Here is a 20,537-nt window from a genome sequence, read left to right as displayed (position 1 = left end):
CAGAAATTCAGACATGTATATTCAGTAGTACAATTGTACAAACATGGGCATTCTCTTCATTCAGGCTTACAGAAACAAAGTTCTGCACAACAAATCTATGACAGGTGATGTTATTCAGATAAACACCCTGTGGCCAACTTATTGTTCAACTGGACAACAAACAATGTTTTATGCCAACAATTTACAGATAAATCTGTGACGAACAAATGCGCAAACGGTCGACGATCCGAGGAGCAGAGCAGGCTGTGCACATACATATATAGAAAGAAAAACCAATAGGGTAAAAATCATCAATGGTGACTGATCGACCGGGTGGAGTCGGGGACTGCACAGTGGGCTTTCTTCTAGCTCAGTCCTGGGCGAGCTTCTTCACTATGGAGGCCATGTACTTGCCCTGGTGCTCGGCGAGCGCCAGCTCCGTCTCGCTGGGCTGTCTGCTGCCATCGCCGGCGAAGACGCCAGCACCATAGGGGCTGCCTCCTCTGATCTCGTCCATCTTGAACATGCCTGACCCGAAGGTGTAGCCGATCGGGACAAAGAGCATTCCATGGTGCACTATCTGGGTGATTGCCGTCCAACTACAATGAAGAACATAAGCACGGTCAGCAATAGCTAAGCAGCGAGAATGCAGATCCATCCCAGAAGCAAAATAGGAATGTACATGCCAATCTTACTAAAACTAGCCGACTGGTTCATGCAAATTGTGTAATGTATTCAAATTCGACTCTGGAAACAAAAGTGGATTGAGAGGTGGTTCTTTTCAAAAATCAATATGTAATTCGACTATCATGTCTCTAACCTAGATCCACGAAATTAAAGGCTATATAGCCCCCCCATGTATATTCCGCTGTTCCTCTGTTTCTTAACATTTGTAAAATCCCGTGGTTCAGATTTTATTAGCAAACAGATTCAATATTAACTTGACATGTTTCATTTATTAAAAATTGTTGAGTAGTATAGACATAAACCAATAAAAGGAACCATAACCTTGTAAGAGAGCAAAAATGATCGATACTACAATGTATGATGCATCCTCTCAATCCCTATAATGTCCAAATGACTTGGTGAGGAACATTTTTACCTCAAAATCAATAAGAGTTTAAACCAGTGAATGGCTATTTTATTTTCCTCACACTTGGCGTGCAAGAAGTGGATTAAATATTTGGATCAAGACAAGAACTGGAATTCCAACTGAGTTCAAACATGATAGATCCAAAATTTTCAAAGATACTGCTGAAAGTTGTGCTGTACCCTCTCCCTGTGTCTATCACAATTAATTGGTTATGAATTTCATATCCAATGCTTAGGACAACACCTGGGTTAGCCGGAGTACGGCAGATCCTGATCAGCTAGAGAACAAGATGTATTGCATGCTGTGCATTAAATTAAGATCCCTTTGTACAAATCATATCAATATCCAACTGTCTTTGTTGTTAATAGTCTCGCAGTACAGAATCATGGCTGTTGATTATTGAGGAAATAGTGCGTAAGGATTTTGAATAGCCACAAGAATAGTACTTCATTTCCACAATTTGAAGCTACCAAACCATTGCTAAAGCGTCATGACAAGGACATGTTAGTTTGTGACTTTAACCTGCTCATGCTCTTGAAGGCGAATTACTTGAAATTTGTCAATGCATCACAGTGCAATTTGAATTAAGCATATTGAAACCCTTTCAGTCTCAGACTAACTCACCTACTATATTTGACTTATAGGTCTTTCCTAGTGGTAAACGCACACCCGCTGAACACCACAGAAACATATTGAGTGCAACAGCAAGTATCATGCCAAAAGTTGGCATGAAGCAACAATAGAAAAAAATTCAAACCTATGCTGTTAAACCAAAACGGGCAAATAAGATAAAATTTCATCATGACAAAATTGGTACCAAATGGAACGTATGCTGATATCGCCAGCCAACAATTCCTTTTTAGATAATGGATAGAAATCTGGCCTCTAAATCACTAACAGTGGATATACACACCAAACAGCCAACAATTTGGTGGGAAGCACTTACCACTATCCAAAGAAATGAACAAAAGACAGTCCACTGATAAGGAGTATGTTCAAGTTTGAACTGACTAAAACAACATCCCTTAAGTCAGTTCTCATCCCAAGAATTTAGATAATCTTGTGAAAAGAAAAAGGGAATGTTCTAATCATGTCCACTCTAAAGAATCAATACCCTCTTACCCATCAAAACGAGCATTGACATAAAGATAAAATGATTAGCGTCTTAGTTAATCCATTTCTGTAGAAAAGGGGATGAGATGCTTACGCGGTGGTCTCCTGGCCGCCTCCCTGTGTGCCGGTGCTGACGAAGAACCCGGCGGGCTTGCCGGCGAGCTTCTGCTCCTCCCAGAGGGAGCCGGTGGAGTCGAAGAACGCCTTCATCTGCGCGGCCATGGCGCCGTACCTCGTCGGGAACCCGAACAGCACGCCGTCGGCCTCCTCCAGGTCCGCCGCCGCCGCGATGACCGGAACGGCGGGGTCCTTGGCCGGCGCCTGCATCTTCTCCAGCACGTCCGGCGGGAGCGTCTCCGGCACGCGCCGCAGGACCGCCTCCACCCCCTCCACCGCCCCCGCGCCCGCCGCCGCCTGCCGCGCCAGCGCCTCCACGTGCCCGTACATGGAGTAGAACACGATGTACAGCCGCAGCTTCCGCCCACCCGCCGCCGCCGCCGCCTCCACCTCGGGGGCGTCCCGCGGCGCTGCCCCGGGCGCGGACGACGACGAGGGCGCGCCGGCGACGGTGCTGGCCGGCGGCTGCCGCTTCTTGCTGGGGACGCAGCCGCCGCCCTTCCCCATCGCCGGCCCGGCCCTTGGTCTACTCCGTCAAACCAAAACCCTCCCCTCCCCCCCTCCTATCCAATTCCGTCCAAGAAAACCTGCACCGAATCAAACAACTGGCAATTCAGCAACAAACCCCGCAAATCTTGGCCAATTCCGCAACACACACACCCCGAGACAGAGCGCCGCGGATCTGGGGCAGCGCCCGGGTGAGCCGCGGATTGAGGCCAAAACAAATGCGATCTTGGAAGGAGCGTAGCGGAGAGGAGAAGGTTGCATACGCCTCGGGAGTTCGGCCGTGCGTGCAGCTCGCGCGGGGGGGGGGGGGGGGGGGGGGGATGCAGCCAAATGCCAGCTCAGGGAGAGGAAGGCAGTGCGTTGGAAAAGGGGTTAGTTTAATAAGGAAGGTTCATCACCGGTTTGGATGGGCCAGGTTCATGAAATTGGTTCAAAAATGATACGGTAGTCTAATAGCACGTAGGGCTCACCAGTCTTTCTGATCGTACAATATATTTTTCTCATGTATACTCTATTTTTATAAATGGTCTATATTTTTGGAATTGTATTAAGATTAAAGTTGAATTTGTATGCATTGTCTCGTACTCCCGCGTCCTTAATTTCATAGTGAAATTTGGGGTTTTCAACTATTTGTCACTTTGTTCGTCATTCCCAATTGCTAACTCCTCGTTAACTTTGATTTTTTTTAGCCATATGGGCTCATCAATAGTTGATTCAATGCTATTCTGACCATTTTTTTTGCCTCCACATCTGATGGTTACATGGCAGACCAATGCTAGATCTCTTCTCTACCCTTATACGGTTGTAAAAAGGAGGAAATTACTAATGCACACAGTGATTTCAGTTGTCTTTTGAGGTCAAAAAACATGTTAAGCATTATTATCATGTGATTGTGAAAATCTATTTTACTTATGTTGTATGTACTAGGAATTTGGTATGTCTGGGCATTTATGTTGGTGGCAAGGACCATGTTATGACATCCATGTTTTATCTGGATAATGTTAAGTTTGTAAATGGATGTGCTCATTTTCTACGGAAAGTATCTCTCTGTGTTGTTAAATATCCTTAAAAAAGGTTAGGGATAGCAATGCCCTTTCATCACTGCTGTCATCTTGCCCAGATGATGTGGCGCTGACGTGGAGGCAAAAATATGATGAAAATAGCATTATATCAACAATTCTCACATTCCAATGACAAAAAATAAAAGTTAGCCAGGAGAATGGCATTTAGGAATGCAGCAACGAATAGAATGGCAAATAGTTGAAAAACCTGTGAAATCATAGAGTGGCAAATAGTTAAAAAACTTGTGAAATCATATGCATATAACAAAACAAACATCATATATTAAGTTTGCATGCTCGGGACATGCGATATCTATTCGATCCGGAAACAAATAAAAAAGATACATGCTACAAAAGGCCAAAAAAAAAAAACCTAATAGGTAGATCATTTCCGGATAGGAGTTCGTAAACAGTGATGTTACAATGTGAAGTAAGCTGCTAATTCCGAGGTGTATGTACTGGGATGATGGAAATTAGTTGATCATTAAATACGATTGCCAAATCCTTCCCACCACTTTGAAAACCAATTTTCTTTTGGGTGAATGGGATTTCTAAACTTTATTTCCTTATTGCGAAAATGTTACGGCTGAGAAAGTATGACGATTTTATATATGTATAGGTTATCCTGCGATGGACAGAATACATTAATTGATGTTTTGTGGCAGGATAGTATGCCAAGTGGGTGCTATACGGTTTATATTTAGAACATATTTAGGAGGACAATAAAAATAGAGTGGTAATATGAGAAACTTATGAACTTGATCATGCAACATAAACTGTATAGTAAAGTATTTAGCCGTGTATAACAAAGATACTAGCATATGCTTATTGCTTCATAATATTTTCAGTCTTCGTGAGTTTGATCTATGTGATCTTACTGTGGATCATAGAGGTCTTTCCGTAGATGTTTTCCCTTGCAGTCTTTAGAATCATCCCTTTCTAGGATAATCTTTTTACTTATACTTATAAACTAAAATTTAAAAATTATTTAAAGTTGATTTTAAGGTTTTATTATCAATTTATATGCTAACATTTTCTTTTAAATCGGTAAATTATATATATATATTTATATATAACTTTTATCCTAAATTGTATTTTAATTTAATATAAAACTAAACATATTTTCTATTTAAAAAAGGGCAGCATTATTGCAACACAACACACAAAATGCTCCATTTTGCAACTTTTCGGGATACACCACAGAATGTTGGTAGGTACCTTGGTCTTCTAGAAGACATTGACCGGCAGACAGCCGACCTGTTCTGTTCTTTGTTTTGTCTGCAGCGTGTTCATGCCTAATAGGCAGAGTAATCTTGGTATCTTTGTTTTTCACCAACTCTCTGGGTCCATGCTGTACACATGATGCTCCTGTGGAGGCACCATTATAGACTAATGTAATTATTGATCTTTCGCAGACCATCTGTTAAAGAGAAACTCCTTTTGACGTGTGATAGAACTGCCTGTATATGATTCATCACACTGAAAGTTTTGAATTTAATTATGCATATACATGAGTATTTTCGATAGAAACAAATATCTCATCTTTTCACTTTTGGTTATGCTTATAGGTAAAATTTGAATTTTTAATCTTAAATTTAAAGTTGAGTTCAAGATTTTTTTAATTATAGTTTATTTTCCAAGATTGACTTTTAAATTATAGTTTATTTTCCAGGATTGACTTTTAAATCACTAAGAAAAAATATATATATATATAATATATGTGTGTGTGTTTTATTCATGAATTATTTTTTTTGTTAGAAAATATGTCGTTTAGTTATTTCCAAAAAAACCCAAACAATCACGCCCAAGGTTCACACATTTGTCCTTAGTCATTGGGCGTTAAGGTTCCGTTTGGCACAAGAAAACAGGAGAAAAGCGTTTTTCGTAAGCAAGCTTCACAAACTATTAAACAGTAACCTTTCAGCAAAAGATTTTTATCTAAAAGTTGTTTTAAGAACTATATCAATATATTATTTAAGTTTGTAAAAACTATAATTAATTTATTTTCATTAGATAACTCATTTTGCATTATATTCTACTCCTCTTATACTTGCTCTCCAACTACCCAAAGTGTGTTAAGAAGATACGGTTGCAGTATGTGCATGTGTAATGGTGTGTTCGTGTAAACGTTGTCCGTGCAATTGAAAAAAAAATGATCCTGAACCTCACAAACAGCTTATTTCAAAGGGTTGGAACTGATCGCCATCAAGCAAGATTTCTGTTAAAATATTGTAATCTAAATAGGGCCCTTACAATAGTGATGGGAACAATTCAGTTGGGCACCCAAACACCAAAGTGTAACTGCAATGTCTGATGATGACCTGGGAGCAACTACTGTCTTAACAGGGCCTGTACAAAGAGTGCCAGTCAAATGAATATACAGATACATGAAAGTGAGAGAATTTGACATAATTGGACATAAGCTTTTAATTATGGACCCAATCCCTCTTATGCAAAGACCCGTTATTGCACATTAGTATTATTGCCACAACATAGACATCGATCACCTCCTAGAGGGTGTCCCCGCCATGCGAGCACAATTTTTCCTGAAGTACCTTGGACTACCTCTAGTCTTAGGGAGGACGCGCAAGACAGACACTCGACAGATACTAGACAAAATCATGGCAAGAATCACAGGATGGAGAAGGCAAAAATTTAGGACCAGCAGGAAGGTCAGTCCTAGTCAAATCAGTGCTAACAGCGCAGCCGATCTATCTTCTCATAGCCTTAAAGATCACCAAGGAGTCCCTAAACCAAATTGATGCTAAAAGACGAAGGTTCCTGTGGGCAGGGACGGGAGACATCACATGAGGTAAATGTAAGGTTAACTGGGAAAGAACATGCATGCCAATAAAACAAGGGGGGCTGGGCGTGCTGAACTTGGAGAAATTCACGAGAGCCCTTAGGCTGAGATGGCTCTGGCATGAATGGAGTGACCCCGCTAAATCGTGGGTGGGGATGGACACACCGTGTGACGAAATGGACAGAGCATTGTTCGAGGCGGCGTCGAAAATAACGATAGGGGACGGCAATACCATCCGCTTTTGGGACTCCGCTTGGCTAATGGGGTGTAGACCAAAGGACGTGATGCCATTCGTCTATGCAGCATCAAGTAAAAGGAAGAAAACTCTACGAGAAGGCATTACAAATAACGCCTGGATCGCTGACCTCAAGCTAAATAACAGTACCAGCCTCACGGTAGAGCTGATTAACCAGTTGGTCTATCTATGGGGTGCGACCCAAGAGATCCCACTTCAGCAAGGGGTTTCAGACCAGATCACTTGGAAGCTTTCGGACCATGGCGAATACTCCGCCTCGTCGGCCTATAAAGCGCAATGCTTGGGATTTTCAGACTCCAAACTCAACAGCCTCATTTGGAAAGCTCGGGCCCCTCCAAAGTGTAAATTCTACGCTTGGTTGGTGACTCAAAATAGAGTGTGGACCTTAGATCGGCTCGCAGCTAGAGGTTGGCCAAACAACGGAGTATGCCCCCTTTGTCGCATGACGGACGAGTCAGCAAAACACCTCCTTGCCCACTGGAGATACACCAAAAGAATCTGGACGATGACAGCTACATGGGTGGCATACTAACAACTAGACCCAGGACGTTGGAACCCCACCGAGAGTATTCAGGAATGGTGGGAGATGTTATCCAATGCTAGGGGAGTACCAAAGAAAGGATTGCAAACCCTTATTCTTCTGATCGCCTGGAAAATCTGGAAAGAGAGGAACCGACGTGTCTTCGACAGGGAGGAGACCTCGGTTACTAGCCTCATGGCAAAAATTAAAGATGAGGCCAAAATTTGGTCCATGGCGGGCGCCAAGAGACCTGGAGACTTAATTGCTCCTAACATATAGAGCCCAACGTGCATGTTTATCTGTCCCCCCTCCCCTTTCTCTTTTGTTCTCTTCTGCCCCTAGGGGCTTGTACTCTTCTCCATCTTTATTAATGAAATAGCACAATCTCGTGCTGATTTTTTTCAAAAAAAATTATTGTATTTTCATAGAAAAAAAACATCAATGCGTGCGGTTGCTAATCCATGTGTGTGCTCTGCTTTGAATTGAGCTGGCCATGACAATTTTTGTTAATTCTTGTACTAGTAGATTTCGTGGTGCAGCTCTAATGAAAACGTTTCCATCTAACTCAATGATCTAAAATTGAAAACAACTACGGCCTCCGTTTGTTTGACTTTTTTGGTTGTAACGTTTGACTATTTGTCTTATTTAAAAATTTAGTACATATATAAAAAATGACAAGTCACGCTTAAAGCTTTTTTATAATAAACTAAGTCACAAGCAAAATAAATGATATTTCCATAATTTTTGAATAAGATAAATGGTCAAACATTACAAGTACAAAAGTCAACATCTTATATTATGAAACGGAGGGAGTAGATGTTACTGTATTAAGCTGATAAACTGATTAATCAAGCAATTAATAGATCGATTAATTAAATATTATTATATAGCTAAAAAAACTAAAAAGAATACAATCAATGCTGGTGAACGCAATTTTCCGATAAATAATACTTTTCAAAGTGTGTCATGAATAATCCATATTTCCTTTAGTTTAGTTTAGTTTAAGGGAAAGTTACAACCATGTCATTATAATTTTGCTAAACTAGAGATATGTTATCCTGGCCTACGTGTCATTGACTCATGTGTGTCCCACATATCAGTGAGATATCAATGACATATTTCTAACTTTACAAAATTATAATGACACGGTTACAAATTTCATGTAGTTTAAAAGAATAATGGTCTAAAATCGAGCTTCACTGTAGATTTGTGCATGAGTTTTGAAGAACAATTTGCATAACATGTTATCTATTAAGTAGATCCATATAACTGATGATTTGATCATGTAGATTCTCTGTGCGACGATATAAAACCCTACAATGATTCGCATAAAACCATAGTACCTTCTCTCTGATAGGCCTTTATCCACCACCAAATCTGATACGACTGAACTAGGAATGACTATCTTATGGTCTACTGCTAACACCATCCCATTATTCATGGCCCTGAGCTAAGAAACCATCTTGTCCTTACCAACTGAACTACTAACTACAGTTTGTGTGAAATGGATTATGCCAAAGGGAATCTAGGAGACCAGTGCAGTAGGGCGGTTTAGCACTGACAGTTTGCTGGATCATTCCGGCCGTACCATCAAGCGAAAAGCACTATGCAACAATCACTGCGAGATGATCCTCCAAAAGATGCCTAGTCAAATTAATTAAGCTGCAGAATGCCTAATTGCATATCGTCGGAGATTTCCTCTTGCTTGCAATTTCGTACTCGTTTTAAGTTATAAGTTGTTTCGTCAAAATCAAATTGCTTTAAGTTTGATCAGGTTTATATAAAATAAGTAACATCTACAACCAAATATACACATATAATGAAAATATTTTCAATCACATATTTAATAGAACTAATTTAGTGTTTATATGTTTCTATATTTATCTATAAATTTAGTCATATTTAGAACGACTATATTTTACTTACTAAAGTCCCTAAACATTAAAGTCAGGATGGCCGAGTGGTCTAAGGCGCCAGACTCAAGTTCTGGTCCTCTAACGAGGGCGTGGGTTCAAATCCCACTTCTGACAATATATTTATATTTTTTAAATTTTTCCTCCCTACTTATTCCGTTCATTTTCTGCCTATTTATTTGCTTCCGAGTTTAATAGCAACTGGGGCGATCAATGATCAATAATTATGTTGCTTCAGTCTTGCCACATTAGATAGTTATTTTGTTGGGCTGGATAACGACTCACTGGGCCATATGGGCTTCACTTTTCTATTTTAGCAAATTTATTTGGAAATTTCATAAATATAGATGAAAGTTTAAATTTGAGTTGAAAATTACTTTCAAATTTTTTATTAAAAGTTTCAAAATTTGAATTGAAAATTTTACCTTTTAACTTGAAAGTTCCAAAGAGTTAAAATTTCTTGATTTTTTAAATTTAAGCTGAAACATTCAAATGATCACTTGATACATATGTCGGTCCATATAATAATGCAATAATAACAACGTGTGGAAGTGGCAAGTTCGAATCAGGAAGGGTGCTATAATCAAATGTGCTTTTAAGGTAAGGTGATGTACATTTTTTTTATATTTGCATATTATTTTTTTAAAAAAATAAATAGTCAAACATAAGTCCAAAGTCAATAGCCATGAACATTTTAAAAAGCAGATGCATTATTCTTTATTTCTTCTTGCTTGAATGCATGAGGGTATTTTTTTTTTTGAAAACCTGACATGTATTTTTCGGCAAATCTTCGAAGGCCACGGAAGAAAAAAAAAAGGATAATGGATTACTCGTCCTAGTACTCCCTTTACCTTATAAAAAACCAACTTTTATGGCTGCGTTCTTTCTATACAAATGATTCCTCAACTTTTTTATGTACATATTCTAAATGGTGTATTTTTCTTAAAAAATTATATAGAGTTTCATCATCTTATATTTTTAAAATAGATATATAAACTACTAAATTTCACTATTTATACTATAAAATAACTATAACACAAATCAAATAATCTTTTATCTAGATTCATTCTTGCAATTTTATTTGTTTTTATTTCTTAAAATGTGGAGTAGTGTTCAATCATGCATGCCACACAAACGAGCTCAATACGCGCCTCGTACGCACCAAAGCGCTGTGAAGCATATTGTCCTCTTGTGACCATAAAGAATCAACAATTTGCACGCGCCATATCTTTTTTTTCATGAAAAGAGAGAAAAAAAAGCTCACAACATAACCAAGCGCCTAAGCTACGCCGCAGGCGAAACAATATACTTACAAATAAAAAATAAAAAATAGTTAAAAACTTTTATATATTTATTCTTAATAATTTAAAAATAACAGTGAAAATAAACTTTAATAAAAAATATAATTTTAAATTTTAAATTTAATTTATAAATATGAACACAAGTGAAATAAAAAAAATGAACGACTCGATTGGCTCAGCTGCGGCCCCCGGACGGCACGGCACGCGAACGAGGCAACGACCATCCCTGTCTCCCCCGGTTCGGGTCGAGCTCCCGGCGCGCGCCAGCTTGGACCCGACCCGTACCGCGCCCGACCGACCGACCCAGTCCTTACCGGGCGCGACCGACCCGGACTTTCCCCAAGCCCCTCCCGTCTATATATACCCGGGACCCGGTCCCCCGCCGCAGTATAAATCCCGTCCCGTCTCTCTCCTCGCGACCGACCCACCCAGCCCCGCGGCGAGCGAACCAACCAAACCCTAACCCGCGATCCCCCGCCGCCGCCACCGCCACCTACCCACCCACCCACCCGATCTCCTCCTCCCTATAAAGCCGGCCCGGTTTGAAATCCTCCTCTGCATCGGATGAAGGCCGCCGCGCCGGTGGATCCGATGGATCCGGGGCTCGGTACGAGCGGGGGAGGAGGAGGAGGAGGAGGAGCTGAGGCGGTGGTGAGCGATGGGGGGCAGCAGGTGGATCTTACCATTCACCCCTCCGGGATCATCCCCACCCTCCAGTGAGTCCCCGCCCCGTCGCAGGCTTGACGAGACGATGGGTTCTGGATCTGAATGTGGGAGGCATATAAACTGGAACGTGTGTGTGTTTTGGGGGGGGGGGGGGGGTGGGGAGCCCTTTGGGATCTTGATTTGATCTGCGGCGGTCTATTCTGATCCGGAAACCGACCGATCCGCGCTGGTTATTTATGTTTTAATGCAGATGGAAATTGGAACTTTCCTGGGGGGGGGGGGGAGAGGGAACCGATATCTAATTTGAAACGGATTGGATCTTGGGTGTCCTGCACGGCCTTCTAAACATAAACATCGCAAATGTATTAGGGTTTTCCGTTTCGAATTGAAACGAATTATTCCGTAGTATCTGTAGTTGAGGTGTAATCCGCACAACTTAATCAAAGAACGAAATGGTGTGCTTAAGTTAGGAGTGTTTAAGTGGTTGCTGTCTGTTGCAGATGCTTATCAGTGTGATTAATGGGCGTCGCAAGTTCTAGATGTAACTTTTTCTTGATGTATGTACTGAAAAAGATGATTGGCATACGCCTTCAGCAATAAAAGTGTGCAAGGTGTAATATATATGTTGTTGATCTGTCAGGAACATCGTTTCGACAGTAAACCTGGACTGCAGGTTGGATCTGAAACAAATTGCTCTACAGGCTCGTAATGCAGAGTACAACCCAAAGGTATATTTGGTTTCTTTCTAGAACAAAACACAGTTTGTATATACTAGTATCTAGAATTTAACTGCATCTAAGCTATAGGGAATCTGACTGCATCTGTTCTATTGGACAGCGTTTTGCTGCAGTTATCATGAGGATAAGGGAGCCAAAGACAACAGCACTTATATTTGCTTCGGGAAAGATGGTTTGCACTGGAGCAAAGAGCGAAGATCATTCAAAGCTTGCTGCGAGGAAGGTAAAATCCAATAGTCATATTATTTTATCACTGTATATGCTTAGGAACGCTTGTTGTTACATCATGCAGGGAGAAATTGTTCATTGATCCTATTTTCAGCTTTTGCTGAATTGCTCTATAACAATTTTAATCTGATTATTTGTTAGCGCAGTATGCGCGAATCGTCCAAAAGCTTGGCTTCCCAGCAAAGTTCAAGGTACTGTCTCATACTCCCATGAATTCGTTCAGAACTTCAGATTATTTGTCCTTGTTTTACCCTGCTTGACACATTGGAATTTGGTGCAGGAATTCAAGATCCAGAACATTGTTGGCTCATGTGATGTCAAATTTCCAATTCGTTTGGAGGGCCTTGCATATTCTCATGGCGCATTCTCTAGTGTAAGTTGATTACTTCTGTTTTTATTCCAACTTCTTTGGTGCACTCTTTGAACCACCATTGAAATGGATAGCTTATAGAAAATATTTTCATTGCTCCATTTTAATTTTGCGCCCAATTTTAACCCTTTTCACTTGCTTGCTATTGCAGTATGAGCCAGAGCTCTTCCCTGGGCTGATTTACCGGATGAAGCAGCCAAAGATTGTGCTCCTGATTTTTGTTTCTGGTAAGATTGTTCTCACTGGAGCCAAGCAACGCGAAGAGATTTACGCTGCCTTTGAGAACATGCACCCAGTGCTAACTGAATACAGGAAAACTCAGCAGCGCTGGTAAGTCTCTATCTCTTCTTGCACATTCCAGAGATCCATGAGCTTATTTCTGGTAAATGACATGAATTCTTGTCCTCAACAGAGTGAATTCTTGTCCTCAACAGAGTGGGGTGATCTGTCAATCGAATGGGGGATATTTGCTGCCGCCGCTGTACATACCAGCTTAAGGACCTGGCTGCCAAAATTCACACGCACCTGGCGTCACTCCTTTACTTTCCTTTGTTCATCGTAGCTCAGGATAGGAGAGCAACTGAGCAAAGAAGAGTTTGTAAACAACTTGATCGAAGGATTCTTTTGATAAAACTAATGCTGACATGAATGGGAATGCAAATTGACTTGAGATCTTGTGCATATGCATCTGTCATCAAAAGTTCGTCTAACATGTTAACAATAGCAAAGGTTATAAAAAACGAATGACAGAGCAGAAGCTGGAACCAATTTTGTCATCTGTCTTTTTCTAAACCAATTTTTTCGTCGGTCTTAGAGTACTGTCTTCAACCATTTTCCTTTTTTTTTCGTCGGTTAGTAAGTGGGCGTACTGAAAAGTTGTAAAAAAAAAACAGTAAGTCACTGAAATCGCATTGGATTTTAGGGCCTCAGTGGTTGGGCTTTGAGCGGAGATATCTTGAGACAAAAATTCAAACCTGATTGCTGCTGGCGACGCTGCTCCTGGGATTTTAGGGCCTCCTTGGTTGAAGGCAGTATTCTAAGACCGACGAAAAAAATGGTTTGTGACACTAGGATAGGATAGCAACGGTGTAAATATGAGTTTGTAAACAATTTGAGGCAATGATTCCTTGGGAAATTAATGTTGACATGCAACTGCACTTTTTTCCAAAATGGTTTCTGAGATGGTCCTATGGACAGAAACGATCCAAAATGGTAGTACTATCAAATTCTTCTTTACATTATGAAGCTTTGAAGGCTTAAATTCACTGAAGCAAGTTCTTTGTCATCCACCATGAAACACAGATTCAGATAACACATAACAAGAGAACATCAAGATGATATCAACTTTGTCATCACTCCACTAAAGTGAAACTACTTGACCTGGAAACTGTTATGAAATCATGAAACCACAAACAATCTACACGGAATTATAAAGTCAAAATTTAAAAATTCATAATTGTTTTGGATTATAATCCAAAGTAGCGCCAAACAGCGCAGCAGTAGTTAGGTTTCAAGCTGAAATCTCTAGACCTGAAATTGATATAAAATCATGAAACCTGCCATAATTCCATCCGAACATGAAAACAACCATGTAAATCTGACCGTCAACAGCAATTCAAATCTGACAGAGCTGCAGCTAGCTCGAGCTGAAGCATTCATAAATACATTTTCTATATTGAAAAGCTTTTCACTGTAGAATCCGAAGGGAAATGGTATAGGTTGTGCAAACATTAGTAAAAGAATGATTACCACACAAATGTGCAAAAGAGCATGAGAAATCAATGTAACCTTACTTTTGCACCAAAGCACAATCACATAAATGTAATGTTAGGTTATAATACATGAAGACAAAAAGTAGGAGAAAGCATGGTTCTGTGGGATGGACATTTCTGCCATGTAGGCACATTGACAGTTTATTACAAAACTGGAATGTGCCATGTACAATGATTGCATAACCTTGTGCCAGCATCATGGCCTCAGTTTGATCATCTAGACATCTAGTTATATGGTATTCTGTTCTCTAGAGATGCTGTTGGTTGATTGCACCAGTTGATGAAACGAACAAAGTTTTCAATTGTGTGTTGGGGACTGGCCCGCTGGATGCAATGGATGCAAAAAGGTTAACAAATGCACCGTCTGCACAATAAACTTGACCTGCTTTCCCTCGTGCAATCATCCTATCAATTGTCTCCTAGGAGCCTAGTTATCCAAGAAAAGAAGATCAACCTGTCAACCATATAAAACCTATGGACCATTGAGTATTAACAAACAATCTTTAGGTTTCCCTAAAGGACTTTCAACTTTCAATGTTAAAGTCAATAATTCGAAGGATACCTTTAACAATGCAGAGGAGTTTACATGGAGTTTTCTGCACGCTGAAGATAACATGTAAAGTAAACTAGAGTGCTTCATCACTAGGCAAGTAGACATTCTGCACATAATTGATCAAAGACTAAGGCTGCGTTCTTTTACCTGATTATTCTTAGTTTTTTTTCTCGGCTTTTGCACATACAATTCCCGTACTGCTAAATGGTATGTTTTTTGTAAAAAGTTTCTATGACGAAATTTATCATCTTAAATTTCTAATTAGATTTTAAATTTTGTAGTAGTTAAATCAGATAATCTTTCATTTTTCATACTTCATCACTAACATCACTAAAAGAACACAGCCTAACTTGATGTCTTATAGTAATACTATGAGCAACAGCACCCCTACACCAGTGATTCTAGAGCATTTGACTAGAGAACTCAGGGGCTGTTTGCTTGTTGCCCTCAGATTTGCGTCTGGCTCAGGCGTCGTTCTCAGGCGTTCGATTTCGGTCGCCTGCAGCCAGATCGACCTGCCTGAGCAACCGTTTCCAGGCGAGGGCAGCAACCAAACAGCCCCTCAATACCTTAAGAATCTTCCCACAGTGGGTGACCCTCATGCCATTGTGGCATTTCAAATCCAGCACAATCTCAATCCCTTGTGAGCACACTGATAAGATGGATATGTCCAAACCTGAGCTCTCAGCTACTGCTTACAGAGTTACAGTGTTACCGTATATGGAAACAAAAATACTGGCATACTATTGAATCGGACAAGTAGGCCTTAATTATCCCTATTGTTTGAACACGTTTCCTTGAAAATTTGTATTCACCTACAGAACGCAGCCTTAGGTACTGACAAGGAACAACAGAACTATTTTTGGTCAGCGAAAGGCACCATAAAATTTAAAAAAATGATTAAAAAGGGTCGCTAGAAGGACGACAGGAACAGCTTTTATACCTTTTAAGTCTGTATAAGTCCATCGGACACCAGCAGCTTTCTTAAGAGGCAACCGATAAGGCAGCGTTCATTTTGCAAATTTTTTTTTGCAAAAACATCACATCAAATTTTTAACACACATTTGAAGTATTAAATGTAGTCTAATTACAAAATAAATTTCAGATTCCGCCTGGAAACCGCGAGACAAATCTTTTGAGTCTAATTAATCCGTCATTAGCACATGTTGGTAACTGTAGCACTAATAGCTAATTACGTTCTCATTAGGCTCAAAAGATTCGTCTCGCGATTTTCCTGTAACTGTGTAATTAGTTTTAATGTTCATGTATATATAATGCTTCATTTAGGTGTTTAAAAATTCGATGTGATGTTTTTGGGAAAAAAATTAGGAACTAAACATGGCCTAACATAGAAAATGGACATTATGCTAAGAAAGTACCATCTAGTCAAACAAAAATCTGAAAGTTGCAAGTATCATTGTGAACTTTACTGGTGTTCACACCTTTTAGCAAACTCCTCTCGGATGAGGTAGAGCGATACATTTATACATGTTTTAACAATCATGAAGCAACTAAGATGGTCAAATTTGATTCTGCTGGTCTTTCTTGTGCAATAGGGGATGTTATTACTTGGGCCTTGGACAGAGTAAAATTTTGGTCAACCCTTAAAAAAAAATAAACCCAATTTTGTTTAATTGAATAATCGAAGGTGCTCTGTAGAGTTGACAGAAAGACACACCACCCTTAAATCAAAAACAGATCAAACAAGATCCATAAAGACCCATGTTAATTTGATTTAAGAGCTAACCCAGTAAATTTTGTATTACAAGAAAAGCTAGCATAATATACTTTTCCAGGGTGAATTAAGTAAGGTAATCATCATTTTCATCTTTCTGAGTTCCACTGAAAAAAAATTTGATAACATACTATCTTTTAAGATTTGCAAGTACCAAATAACTAGGGAACGCCATTTGGATCCCATTTCCCTTGGAATCATGCCAATGCAATATGCAGATAAAAGGAATATAAATTATATGCCCGTTAGCATTGCACAAGAAAAGCCTTCCGATCTGAACTGATGCTGACTGGACACACAACTGACAGGTGATCCCCTGCATTGAGTGGAATATTACATCACATGTTAAGAAGTCATTTAGTGAGTGCATCCTTTAATGCATTACAGGTTAAGGATTAGCATTTAGTTGTTGTAAGTCATTATCCTAATGAATGGGCGAAATATGTTACTCCTATACAGCATGTAATCTCTACAATTAGCATGAGAACGACAATATTCCTTTGAAAATTTGTCCAGTAAGCATGACCCACTAAAGGAAAAAAAAACACTAGCCTACTCCATAGTAGTATAGTACTACTATATCCAAAGTTCAAAACCAACATCTTCTAGGCATAATTGTATTCCCTTGCCAGTCAAGGATATACGCATAACAAATAGAAGAAAGCAACTTCTCTTCTAAGCATGTCAATCGGCATGAAAATTGCAAGGACAGACATAAATATGGACAGGGCACAAGTACCATTAACCGTTTTCACTTCTCATGCTTAACAAGCCGAAACGTGCAGAAACAAGAACATCAAAGCCCCAAGAGGCAAGTGATACCCAATCAAACACAAGGTGGGTGCATGCATCAAACTGTGACACTGCCCAGCAGCATGGGTCAGTAAAACTACTCTCAACCCAGGAAAAGTCGCTGGCAATTGCATATGGAGGTCAAGTCGGCCAATCCAGTTCCAACCAGCAAACCTCCATTCCAGTAACCTATCATTATCACCCCCCAACACGCTATTTATTCACCAACATCACCCAGCTAACCAGCCAATCTTCACAAAGAATGGAGCACAATTGCATTGCACCTGTCAAAACAAGCTATTCATCCCCTTTTCCCTCATTTTTTTTTATCTCCAAATTTGGATGGGGGCATCAACACCAAACACATCCCCCTAGTTTCAGAACAGTGCCAAGAATAAGAACCCGAATCCGACACCGTCCTTGGGCCACAAATCTTAGATTCATGCAGTTCCAAGAACTGCAATCTGATATACTGGGCATCCATAGAATAACATTCCTAGTTCCTAGTTCCTACACAAAAAGATGGTACGCAGGAGCCAGGATGAGATGATGCATGGGCATTTGCTGATGATTAAGAATGTGAAGAAGGAGGCGACAGCCAGCAGGATGCAGGAAACATCCAAGCCACCTTTCTTGATTCACCAAATTGGACAAAAAGGAAATATCTTTTCTTTTACACACATATAAATATAGAATAGGAAGTAGGTGTCCCGGCAACTTGGTGATGGCCGAAGACTAGTGATGCCGGTCAAGTCGCCTCACACACGCGCATCCACCCAAAAGAGTGGCCCAGGATGATGAGGCTGATACGGATTTGGAGAGGAGATCATCACCAAAACACACACACACAACCAAATCGCCGGCCGTCGCCATCATCAGACTAGCAGGGGCAAGCCGCCTGGAGCGCGAAACCCCATAAAAAAGACGCCATCTTTGCTATCGTCACATCACTAGCAAGGAGCAAGGGAGCGCCTAGCTAGGAAGAAGACGACGCACGCTGGGATGGGACGCTGGACACCGGAAGAGAGCGACACGAAGCTGAGGGAAGGGTCAGGGAAATTGGGGGGGAGAGGCGCGACGCGAGCTGACCTCGACGTCCTGATCCGTTTGCTGCCCGGCGCCGCCGCGCGCGCCACCAAGAAGAAGGGGGAAACCGCAGAAGAAGAGAAGAGGCGCTCGTCGCGCGGGCGTTGGGTCGATGTGGCGGGCACGGGACAAGAGGATCCCTCGGATCGAAGGAAAAGCAGCAGCAGCAGCAGCAGCCGCCACAAGGTGCACAGTGGAACTGGAAAGTGGAAACTGCAGAGGAGCAAGGCAACAGTGCAGTGCGAATCTCTGCAGCTGACACTCCTGTCCTGTGGAGTGTTGACTACTAACCCACCCAGACCTGATTAGAGCAAGTTGAATGGTATAACTAACTGGTACCTCTGATTTATCCGTAGTTAATTTAATAGCTAATTTATATAATAGTAACCTATAAAGCATTAATATATAGTCCCACATATCATACATATTGCGTCTTAGCATCCGTGCTGCAGTTAGCTATAAATTAGTAGCTCACTACACTTCTCTTCTATGCCATACTCAATAGCCATCTAAAAAGTTTAAAACTAAGATAAAACATTTCTTTCTTAATACATAGTTTCATCTATTATTGTTTACTAGTTACATGCAAGACATAAGCTTTCTAGGTAACAGTGCATAGAAAGTTTCATCTCCATAAAACTCATTTCATCTATCTCTTCATTAATACTTTACCACATTATTAAAAATATCTAAATGACATACTATTTATTACCTATAAAACTTGTTTACAGCTGACCTATAGTCTGCTATTATATATATGCTCTTAGCCGCCCCAAAGTTAGACTACTCGTACTTTGTGTGTGTGTGTTACAAATCAAATGGCTTCCAACTTTGTGGATGGTTAGTTTGGGCGGCTTAATTTACACAAACAGAAATTTTGACAATCTTCAAGGTCTCCTTGGGAGTACTGAATTGATAAAACACAAGAAGAGAAAAAAAACACATGATTTTTGGTATAAATGCGTATGCAAAAAAAATGTTACAAAGGAAAATTTCGTGAATAATTTTTTAAATATGATTTAGGAATAACAAAGAAATTATGAGAGAGAGACAGAGGAAAGTTGCCGAGATGGTTAGTTTGGGCATAAAAAAAAGGCTTAATTTACATCAACAGAAAATTTGTCAATATCCAAGGTCTCCTTTGGATCACTGAATTGATAAAAACACAAGAAGAGAAAAAACACATGATTTTGGTATAAATGCATATGCAAAAAAATGTAACAAAGGATAATTTCATGAATAAAATTTTAAATATGATTTAGGAATAACAACTAAATTAGATGAGAGAGAGAGAGAGATTTAAGGAAAGTTGCCGAGATGTTGAACCGGCATTATGCTCACTCCGAGATGTTGAACCGGCATTATGCTAACTTTATTGTAGAAATTTTATACTTAACAGTTGAATGCCCATGTTTTGCTACTTATAAAATGTTATATATATAATGTCATGGGCGAATCCACCTTTCGGGCATCAGGGGTCGCTGCCCGGGCTTTCTGGCGCCAAATCATTGGAGGATTAGTAATTATATGATGCAAAATAATGTTGCTCAAGTAATTAAGAGTATAAATTATATATTTGATTAAATGTATGAGGTGTTCGTCGTCCAGGATTTAAATAATTTCTGGCTCCACCACTGTATAATGTTATTTTGCTATAGGGAATATCTAATTTAATTTGATTTTATATGTGGTTATCATTTTAATGTGATTGTTTCTGGACACTACTAAACTCAAGGGGTAATTTATAAACTTTACAATAAAAGTAGATAAGGTGCTGAATTGATGGTCACCATCGTTACTTCCATTTAAAGGGGTAACATAGCATTCCGATGGAATTTAATTGTTTTACTTCATTTTCCAAGAACTACATATTTGTCTAAATAGGAGTATTCAATTAAGACTATTAATTACAAGGCTCCTTTCACTATGTGTAAA

At 40.0% G+C, this 20,537-nt stretch overlaps 2 protein-coding genes and 1 non-coding gene across 5 annotated transcripts; 2 read left to right on the top strand and 1 right to left on the bottom strand.

Moving 5' to 3' along the window:
- Nucleotides 1-83: 83 nt before the first annotated feature.
- Nucleotides 84-3,101, bottom strand: LOC102717832 (probable NAD(P)H dehydrogenase (quinone) FQR1-like 2). Of its 2 annotated transcripts, XM_040527933.1 has the most exons (3): nucleotides 3,073-3,101; nucleotides 2,280-2,889; nucleotides 84-578 (listed from the first exon to the last, which is right to left on the bottom strand). In XM_040527933.1, the coding sequence occupies exons 2-3, from the start codon at nucleotides 2,807-2,809 to the stop codon at nucleotides 350-352; spliced, it is 759 nt and encodes a 252-aa protein (XP_040383867.1). In that variant the 5' UTR covers nucleotides 2,810-2,889; nucleotides 3,073-3,101; the 3' UTR covers nucleotides 84-349. The 2 variants fall into 2 exon arrangements, with proteins under 2 accessions (XP_040383867.1, XP_006662374.2); XM_006662311.3 differs by lacking the exon at nucleotides 3,073-3,101 and having other exon boundaries at nucleotides 2,280-2,890.
- Nucleotides 3,102-9,395: 6,294 nt separating this feature from the next.
- TRNAL-CAA lies at nucleotides 9,396-9,479 on the top strand. Its single transcript has one exon. It is a non-coding gene; the product is annotated as a tRNA-Leu (tRNA).
- A 1,706-nt stretch (nucleotides 9,480-11,185) lies between these two features.
- LOC102717556 (TATA-box-binding protein 2-like) lies at nucleotides 11,186-13,655 on the top strand. 2 transcript variants are annotated; one of them, XM_040528166.1, is made up of 7 exons: nucleotides 11,186-11,379; nucleotides 11,970-12,057; nucleotides 12,167-12,289; nucleotides 12,441-12,485; nucleotides 12,575-12,667; nucleotides 12,816-12,994; nucleotides 13,099-13,655. In XM_040528166.1, coding segments are annotated over exons 1-7 (681 nt in total). In that variant the 5' UTR covers nucleotides 11,186-11,227; the 3' UTR covers nucleotides 13,100-13,655. The 2 variants fall into 2 exon arrangements, with proteins under 2 accessions (XP_040384100.1, XP_040384099.1); XM_040528165.1 differs by having other exon boundaries at nucleotides 11,189-11,379; nucleotides 13,077-13,655.
- The last annotated feature ends 6,882 nt before the right edge of the window (nucleotides 13,656-20,537 follow it).

This window comes from Oryza brachyantha, chromosome 10 (genome assembly GCF_000231095.2).
Source record: "Oryza brachyantha chromosome 10, ObraRS2, whole genome shotgun sequence".
Classification (NCBI taxonomy): Eukaryota; Viridiplantae; Streptophyta; class Magnoliopsida; order Poales; family Poaceae; genus Oryza; species Oryza brachyantha.
This window is presented reverse-complemented; position numbering and strand designations above follow the sequence as displayed.

Excerpts from the sequence above, each read along its gene's own strand:
- LOC102717832 (XM_040527933.1), bottom strand. The coding sequence starts at position 2,809 with ATGGGGAAGGGCGGCGGCTGCGTCCCCAGCAAGAAGCGGCAGCCGCCG. Across the intron at positions 579-2,279 it reads GGCGGCCAGGAGACCACCGC|TTGGACGGCAATCACCCAGA; the intron begins GTAAGCATCTCA and ends TCTTCATTGTAG.
- LOC102717556 (XM_040528166.1), top strand. The coding sequence starts at position 11,228 with ATGAAGGCCGCCGCGCCGGTGGATCCGATGGATCCGGGGCTCGGTACG. Across the intron at positions 12,486-12,574 it reads GCTTCCCAGCAAAGTTCAAG|GAATTCAAGATCCAGAACAT; the intron begins GTACTGTCTCAT and ends AATTTGGTGCAG. Across the intron at positions 12,668-12,815 it reads CTCATGGCGCATTCTCTAGT|TATGAGCCAGAGCTCTTCCC; the intron begins GTAAGTTGATTA and ends TTGCTATTGCAG.